We start from the raw sequence: 8,935 nt of genomic DNA on the forward strand, positions 1-8,935 counted from the left end.
TGGATTTCTTGCATTACGCTCAAAAGATTTTGTTTTGTATACCTACAACCTTGTCTGGCGATCCATTCGGCGACATTCTCCTTTGAACGGGGAGGGAGAGAAAATTTGAATGCTTGGACACATCTTCCTGCTTAACAAGAGTTTCCATAGATACAAACCAATGAATTGATGATTTGAAATGTTCAGAATAGTTTTGGTTGCTCGTCAATTACTAATAACAACGCCCGATCCTGTTATTGACAATCGAATTAGACATACCGCTCGAATATAATGGACGATGGAGGGAAAATATTGACCAGGTTTCGTCCATGAAGGATTTAGGTGTAAGTAGTCCTTCAAAATAATCAAATTCCGCTCAATGACCTTCGGGTCAACGCCTTTTGAACACTCCGCACATGGTTAATGGAGGTAAAGATATTGAGCTGGTCTCATCTATGAAAGATTGGAGGAGTAGGCTTCCAAAATAATAGAAATTTCGATGAGTATATCCAGTTGAAGGTGGATAGAATTTTTCAAGTGTGTGGTTGGATTACCGGATGTTTAAGTCCAGAGATGGTACCACGATGCTTATTCTGTACAGGGTGAACGGGATAAAGTGTTACACACAAAAGCATGAATTGCCGCTTTGAAAATTGCTCTAGATACACCAGATTCTGGATTTAGGGTCTTCGATAAACACCTTTTCAGTATACAAAAGATTAGCCAAATTGGTCGCTCTTGACCAAAAATATTTAAAGAAAACATCCACTGTCAACCTCACCGCTGGCACAGTCTGTACTATTCCTGGAAATGACTTGCTAAAATTGGCTTTCGGCATTCGAAAGTTGTTGTTCAACAAGTGTCCCAATGATTTCAATGCAAAGCGAATGTTGTCGGCAATTGGGGCACCAATTTTGAAAGTTAATGGTTCAGCCATATAGTCACTTTTGCCAAAGCAAATTCTGTTACAGCTTATAAAATCCACCCTCTACAAGTCGATTGTTCAGCCACAGCTTGAATATGCCTCGCCCATTTGGGCCCCAATTAGCTCAACAGGTTTGCAAAAGGTCTAACAAGTCCAGAGATGTTTCTCAATAAACATTGCAAGATTATACAGCGCAATGTTCATGCGTGTTTATTTCAATTCATCTCAGACATGCATGAGGTCTCATCAGGCTCGAAATCCTCGGATGAGATCCATCCTTGATGAGGAGCCTCACCAGACAAAGAGTCTCGAACAGTTTCCATTTCTTTCATGGCTCTCAGAAGATTTCCATTGGCCAATTTACCCAGATCCTCGTCAGTCCATTCGACGTCACTCTCCAATAAGGCAGCAAATAAAATGGGGTACTTAGACACGTCTTCTAACCCAAGTGGTACCCTAAAGCAAAAATACATAGGGGTAAAGGTTTGATAAATATGAAAAAACCATCTATAAAGAGATGCTCTCACTCATCAATCCCGCAAAAATCGGATCCAATTCCAACATGGTCCACACCAGCAACGTTGCGGACATGATTTACATGATCTGTGAAAATTTCAAACCATAGATTGGGTAGGGCCAATGATGATTTGGGTGTATGACATAACTTTAGTCGTCTGCAGACTTACCCACAACATCATCCAAAGTGGCATCACAATCGTCCTTGATGAAACAGGAGTAAAAGTTGACCATGACCACACCACCATTATCAGGCTGAAATAAGGGAAGAGGAAACGATTTCTCCTAGGAACTAAAGTTTCGTTTCAATTTAAGACTCACCATTCTTTCGAGGATGGAATCTGGCACATTTCTAACCACGTTGTTAACGGCCCGAGCCGAGGAATGAGAGAATATGATCGGAGCTCGACTCACGTCCAACGCATCGGACATAACAGCGCTCGAGACATGACTGACATCCACGAACATACCCAATCGATTCATTTCCAAGATGACCTCAACGCCAAAGGGAGACAAACCATCACTTCGAACGGGTTGCGAGCCGGATTCGGCTTGAGCAGCGTCAGCCCTAATGAATCAATGAATGATAGACAGTAAGACATCAACCAGCTAACTAATTGATGGATTAGTTATCATGCATAACGATTATGCTTGCCAAGCAATGAAATATCTTGTGTGTCTTCTCATTTCGGAAAGAGCAGGGAAACTCTTTAAAAATTGAGAGATTACAAATGCAGATGTCATTGATATTCGGATGTAGATTTAGAGGTACAGTGAGCACATCTTTGGTAATGCAACAAAAAAAATTGCTTTCAATTGAAAAAGTTTGTTAGCAATTAAAACATTCATGATAATCAAGGTTGACGGTCTATTGCCTTGGGAAAATGTTTTATCTAAAGCAATGATATTACTAACGGCATTTTTCCTCTTCTTGAAAGACTGATACAAATCAAGTACTTTTCAATTTGAGTTATCCTGCTTTCTTTAGATTAATCAGATTCGAGGTGCTAATTATAAAAGATTTGAAGATTTTACCGATTTCAGTGTCGATGGCTAGATTTTCTTTAGTTTTTTTATTATTATTTATTTGTTTCTTGCTCATTCCTTTCTTAGAGATTTCTTAACGGCCAGGGCTCGGGAATTTTTTTGGAGGTTTTTATGAGGCACACATTACTCCAGCGTGCCTTTTTGGCAAGAGTTCAAGTTTTTCTTGAAAATGAAACCAGAATCCCATTACTTAACGTACAACAGAGCAACTATAAATATATTTGCATTTTAGCCTAGGTCTCCTCACCCTGAGAGATGGCTAAAATAAAGCACCCTGGGAACCAAATTTGTCTAGAACCCGGCATGGTTTAGAGTATTAATTAGGGGAGACAAGTTAGGAGACAAGTTCGATTTTCGAAGACTTTGAAATACTGTAATATATTGAAACTTTTGGCAATTGCTTCATCTTTTGCAATATTGGTTTCATATTGTATTTTTATGTGTCCTCTTTGCTTTAAACAGGTTTATATCTGTGCGATTGCGAGATTTGCTTCATGTGAAAAAAATAATTATAAAAATATCATTAAAAAATTTGAAAAGAAATAAAATGTTTTCAAAAACATCTTTTTATGATTATTTGGTCTTCAAAAAGTTCTTTTCCGAGCCTTGGTAATGACAGAAACTAATAATTATTTCTCCGTATATTGTGCCAACTGAAACTTGTTGAACGAAATCTGCGTTTTCCTTGGACGAACCATGACGAACCATTTGAACACTACTACAAAACCAAAAATACTGAAAACAATTTTTTATCTATTCTGATATTAAGAAACCAATCGATCTATCGTAGGGTTGGAATTAGTTGTTGAAAGTTTTTTGAAACAATTAGCTAAAATAGATAAAATACACAGTTAATGAAAAATGCCGACCAGAGTTTCCACAACTGAGACCCTAGCCAAGTGAAAACACAACTTACGGGCAACAAATTAACTTTTGGGCAACTCATGAAAGGCTTTTTTGAAAAGAGGAAGCTCTTGACTCAATGGACGTTATTTATGGCTAAAAGCTCAATTATTTTTAGCATGTTTTACTGCAGTTTTCCGACTCCTTGCAAGCAAGGCCTTATGAATGTTCGAAAACAAGCAAGCCCCCGAGTTGCTTATCTTGCAAGTTTTGTTGCCTGAATGTGACTATTTGGAGTGACGTTAAACATCAACTTCAAATCAAGCCAAGTAAATATTAGACAAGAAGGACAAAATACATGGAAACCTCTGCTGAGGCGGTCACCTACGCATTATTATTTTATCGTTTCATAATTTAGCCACTGATGTTTTCATGATGCGACTAATGACATACAGGTGAAAGAAGTCATATACAAATTTCAGCATGATTTGGGCTTTCATCTTCGAGAAACAAACAAGTGAAATTTTGTACTGGCACAGGCCGCTCGAAGGAAAAATTGACATAACCACAATCGTCCACGATTGTGATGACACATTTGCATAACGTAACAATAATCGTAATATGTCCTAAATTGTCCTCAGTTTTTTCAAAAATCCATCACTTGTTCTGCAAACTAGTTGTCATTTGCAAAACTGGTTGCAAAATTGGATCATTGACTCGTTTAAAACGAGAAACAATGCTTTCACTGAGAACCTTCGTATCCATTCATTCCGTCATCCTTGCATTACATAGAAGAGAGCATTTGACGGAACAAGGAACAACTCACCGATGTTGCTTAAAATCAATGGCACTTGTTTCGTTTGACATTGCAATTGGTATTGATTTAAAAGTTTTCAAATGCAACCACAGTGGTCAAGGGAAAGCACTTTTCAAATTAAATGAATCTAACTTGGTATGAAATCTGTATTTATTGAATGTTGAGATTATGTGACAAAATATCAAATTAGAATTGTTCGAGGTTTGTGTGTACAATACGTTTCCCCAGGTAAATCTGCAGTTTCAAACACCTTTTAATTGAAAAAAGATAATCAAACTTTAACTAATTCATAATCAAACAGTTATCAGCCCAAGGTCAGTCATGTCAATAGTAAAGAAGATACAAAATCTCACCATGGGGTATTGCAAGTGTGCGTGAGGGTCATGTATCGGGTGCCAACCTCATAAAGCATCCTCAGAATGCCCAGGTTACTGTTGATAGCATGACCAGATTCAACGCCAATCATACTAGCCACTTTGCCATTGGCCATGGCAGCTTCAACGCCTGCCGCAGTGGTGACAAATTCCATATGGTCAGAATTCAAAGCCACCAAGCGCTTAATGGCATCATTTTGTTCCATGAACAATTGAACGGCGTCCTTGTGAGCCGAGCGACATGACACGTACGAAGACCAGAATTGACCACCAAGACGACCGTCCCGGATTCTGGGCAAGTCCACGTGGTTGTACACATAGGAGGCCCAAGGTTCCACTTGAGTCAAGTCCGAGTTGAAATCGAAATTGGTGAAGTCATTCTGAATCAAACTCCGGGTTCCCATGATGAAGTCATTGTGACTGAAAATGACATCGAAATGTCCTGGGAATGTTAGTTCTGGCTTTTAAAAGATATTCCCAGAGAATGTGTGCTGGTGCAGTGACCATGATGGGCAAAGATCTAAGTCTTAAAGACTTACCCGTCAATTATGGGGGTCTTATCCAAAATGGCCTTTGCCTTGGCAATGTTGGCCTCCGAGGGCATAGCAAACTCTCTTTTGGCCCAAACATGGTCGCCGAGAACCAAAGTAACAGATACCAATCCTAAGAACTTCAACATCTTCGTTGGGCAAGATCTCAAGGAGTGCTTGAGGCTAACGTTTGAATATGTCATTTGACGTCATAAACAATGAAGATAATTTCATATTTCAATTTCAAGATATCGACGTGCATTACATATTTGCACAGATCAGGCCATATGCAATCGCCGAACCAATTTTAAACCGTACAACGTTGAAAATTAGGTGGACATGAATTTTTAAAACTTTCGTCCTGACGATTCCTAGGAGACTAGGATGGCATATCAACGCTTGGTTAGCTCTTAGCAACCCTTTGGCTTTGGAATACAGCATGCATACGCCGATTCTTCATTTCTTGCTTACAACCTGCCACTAAACAAACAAAACACAATCCTAACCGTCCAAAGTTATCAATAATGAATTGGATTCGAGCTAGTCTTTAGTATTGGACTAAACTTCCAAGCGATTGGAACCCTGGCCTTTGCTTGTCTTTCAGATTCAACTCCAAGGGACACCTGGGACACCTTTCGGATAACCTAATTAAATTTTGAATTGATAACTAATTGAACTGTTTGTGCATGCTGATTTCTGTCGAGCCTTCTTGTCCGAACACTATTTCAAAACCGTCCCGGTCAAACACTTTCAGATACACTTGTGACGAAGGATTCGCGTTCCCAGATGAAACCAATGAAAAGACCTTAACATGTGGAACCGACGGACAATGGACACCTTCAGAGCCTGGCGATTGTTCAAGTACAATTGATCAGCTCTTTAACACACAAGTCAAATCAATTCACTAATCATAATTCTTACCGCCTTATAGGGGTGGCTTGCGATGGAGAGCCGCCAATTCCAATGGCTTCTCTGAACTTGATTCGCCAGGATTGGAAGTCAGGAAAGTTCGCCAAGTTCGGAACGAGCGTCTCGTACCAATGCAAACCGCATACTCAAGTGGCTGAAGGGATCACGCATTTCAATCTCACGTGCACGGATGATCAGGATAAAGGCGTGTTCATTGGAGAGTACTACAATTCTACCCTTACACAGCCTTTTGGGGCATGTTTGGAAGGTACGTACACACAAACATGGCTACGAAAAATGCCTTCGAGATTGTAAATCTGATTTCTCATTCCCATTTCGGTAATTTGGGTGGAGAATACCGGGTCCAATTCAATGTTCAATATAAATGTGTTATGACTTGAAGATATTGGATATACCTGTTATAGGTATTTGCAAATGACATGGTAAAACGTGAATCAAATCAAGATGCAAGATATATGAAGAATATGCCCGTTTTCATAAGAAAGTCATGCCTGAGTAACACGCCAAAAAACGAGGTGTTAATTTTTGAAAAGAGTGCCGACTTCTTTAGGCTTTGAAATAAGGGAATCTAATGAAATATGATTGACATGTTTTCATAGTTCACGAACATACACCGCAACCTGTTTCTTCTTGGGCGGTAAGGTAGATAGAGCTAGAGGGTACCCTGAACTGTATATTCCAGGTTTGGCCATCAGTTATGGTTTGACTGTCAATGAATTGTATTTTCTATCCCTAGTTGCAACATGTCCTCCTCCTGATGCAATTGAGAATACCGTTCAAAAGAGGAACCCATACTTTTGTAAGTACCAAAGATGAAATCAAAGAAGTTCAATTAAGGAATAAAATGAAACTTCATTTTTTAACATTTACCTTTTGGATAACGATTAAAGTAAAAGTACTTATACTTCCATTTTAAACATATAACTCGACCGAAGTTCCATTTTTAATTTTTTCAACCTTTTGGTGCGTGACTACGTTAAATTGGTCTTTCATGGTCGAAGGCTAAGGAAATGTTGTATAGTTGAATTTTCCGCTTCGAGCCAAAGCAAGTAAGAATGAATTTTTGCTGGAACTTTTCCTATCAATCCAAAATACAGCCACATGTGTCATGATGTCCTGTTATGCATGATATCGGCCGGCGGTTTTTTTTAAAACTTTTTGAGGACTTCCTTACCGCTACTGGGATTGGAATCCCCTCAGTTCAAGACGAGAAATTTATCCATTTTACTTAACTTTTATTTATATATATTATTTGATCGACCAACGAATTAGAGTTGGCTGATCTGGCTAACCCTTGATTGTAAGTTTCATCGAGAATGTTGGTCAAAAACTTGTCCAAGTCTGACTTAAATCCTCCTACTGGATTAACGCCTACATACGCCTTACGAATATTTGAAGGCAGCAAATTAAACAATGAAGGAGCCCGAGAAAAAAGAGAGGTGGACTTCATTGTTCCTATTAGCCTGGATTCTTGAGGACTTGAAGGTGCTCTCAAAATGAACGTTAAGCCCCTACGTTCACTACAATTGACCCTAAATCCTGGGTTGGAACAAAGCTCATGAATGCTTTTGAAGACGAACAATATCAGACACCTTTCGTACCTTCTCTGAATACTGTACAATCCCAACCTTTCTAGTCTCTCCCAATACGAGAGCTCTCTCAGTCCTGTGATGTTCCCAGTGAAACATCTTTGGACTTGTTCGACCTTTTACAAACCTGCTGAACTCATTGGAGCCCAAATGGGCTTAACAATTTCGCAATATTCGAAGTGAGAGAAATCGGCCTATAGTTCCTGGGGAGCGACATATCTCCCCCTTGAAAAATTGGAATAAATTAGGAACTAGAAATANAGTGAAACATCTTTGGACTTGTTCAATCTTTTGCAAACCTGCTGAAGTAATTGGAGCCCAAATGGGCGTGGCACATTAGGAGGAAGGACTTCATAAATATCAGGAAATTCAGCAAGTCTGAACTTCATGATCCTCTCAAACACCCTCGCAATATTCGAAGTAAGAGAAATCGGCCTATAGCTATTGGGGAGCGACTTATCCCCCCGTTTAAAAATTGGAACAACGTGGGCTACCTTCAGTAAAGAGGGAAACTTGCCCTGGTCCAAGATGCAACGCATCAAGTACGAGAAAACAGAAGCAAGAACCAGTGAGCATTTCATCAGAAACTTAGACGTCACACCATTCTCCTCGGAGAACTTGAAAGCCTCAAGTCCCTTATGGCCTCTAAAGCATCTTGATCTGTGATTGCAAGATCATATAAGTGCTCAAATTGACTAACCTTGTCAATCTCAACCGACTCATTTTTAGAGCAATGGGCTGTTGCTCCTAAATCTGTGGAATTGAAAGCACAATAGAAAACTGATCTCCAAGCATGTTGGCCATAGACTCTACATTTTCTTTGGCTTCCCCATTCACCTCAAAAGGCCCACCAGGGTGTTTCATCTTTCTCTTAGAGTTTGCATAAGAGAAAAATGCCTTCGGATTCGACCTCACCTCCTGAACTACCCTACTTTCCTTTCTCAACCGATCTGTCTCAATGGAGGCCTTAATTGGATCAACTCAAACTTTCTACTGAACTACTACTACTGAATTCAAATTGCTCTCCAGCCTTTTTGCTAATTTGCAGCTCTGTTTGAGCAAAGTCTTGCTATATTTTGGGAATTTTTGTCCGTGTCCCACCTTTCGGAACACATTCAGAGATTGTTAGCCTGGAGCAAACTTTCTCAAAAACTGAAACTAATTTAGCAATGGCTGCATCTACGGACGGTTCCTGTTTCAGAATTGAAATGAGGTCAAGTTCTTCTAATCTTTCTATAATCAACGGCCAATGTTCATCTTTAAACTTAAACTTAGCCAGACCTACTTTTTTGGCCGGTCTTGCTCTAGAGAACGCCGGCTTTTGAGTAACGGTCGACCCTATGTCCAGAGCATTGCCCTACTTTTTCGTCCAATGAACGAATATC

The 8,935-nt window shown here is 39.6% G+C and overlaps 2 protein-coding genes across 2 annotated transcripts in view; one reads left to right on the forward strand and one right to left on the reverse strand.

The window, feature by feature from the left end:
• Positions 1-1,062: 1,062 nt before the first annotated feature.
• LOC131880312 (dipeptidase 1-like) lies at positions 1,063-5,226 on the reverse strand. Its single transcript, XM_059226913.1, has 6 exons — positions 5,041-5,226; positions 4,481-4,921; positions 1,742-1,988; positions 1,591-1,675; positions 1,432-1,507; positions 1,063-1,360 (listed from the first exon to the last, which is right to left on the reverse strand). Exons 1-6 carry the CDS (start codon positions 5,178-5,180, stop codon positions 1,120-1,122), a joined length of 1,230 nt encoding a protein of 409 aa, XP_059082896.1. The 5' UTR covers positions 5,181-5,226; the 3' UTR covers positions 1,063-1,119.
• A 346-nt stretch (positions 5,227-5,572) lies between these two features.
• LOC131880311 (uncharacterized) overlaps positions 5,573-8,935 on the forward strand; it is a 15,270-nt gene continuing 11,907 nt past the window's right edge. Inside the window, exons 1-3 of the mRNA XM_059226912.1 lie at positions 5,573-5,892; positions 5,963-6,208; positions 6,698-6,760. Coding sequence (XP_059082895.1) covers positions 5,718-5,892; positions 5,963-6,208; positions 6,698-6,760 — 484 coding nt within the window. The 5' untranslated portion in view covers positions 5,573-5,717. The remainder of the gene's footprint in view (positions 5,893-5,962; positions 6,209-6,697; positions 6,761-8,935) is intronic.

This window comes from Tigriopus californicus, chromosome 5 (assembly GCF_007210705.1).
Source record: "Tigriopus californicus strain San Diego chromosome 5, Tcal_SD_v2.1, whole genome shotgun sequence".
NCBI classification, from domain to species: Eukaryota; Metazoa; Arthropoda; class Copepoda; order Harpacticoida; family Harpacticidae; genus Tigriopus; species Tigriopus californicus.

Bases quoted from the DNA above. Each gene is read 5' to 3' on its own strand.
- LOC131880312 (XM_059226913.1), bottom strand. From the start codon at position 5,180: ATGTTGAAGTTCTTAGGATTGGTATCTGTTACTTTGGTTCTCGGCGAC. The intron at 1,508-1,590 runs GTAAGTCTGCAG...AAATTTTCACAG, and splicing joins CACTTTGGATGATGTTGTGG to ATCATGTAAATCATGTCCGC. The intron at 1,361-1,431 runs GTGAGAGCATCT...TTTTTGCTTTAG, and splicing joins GATTTTTGCGGGATTGATGA to GGTACCACTTGGGTTAGAAG.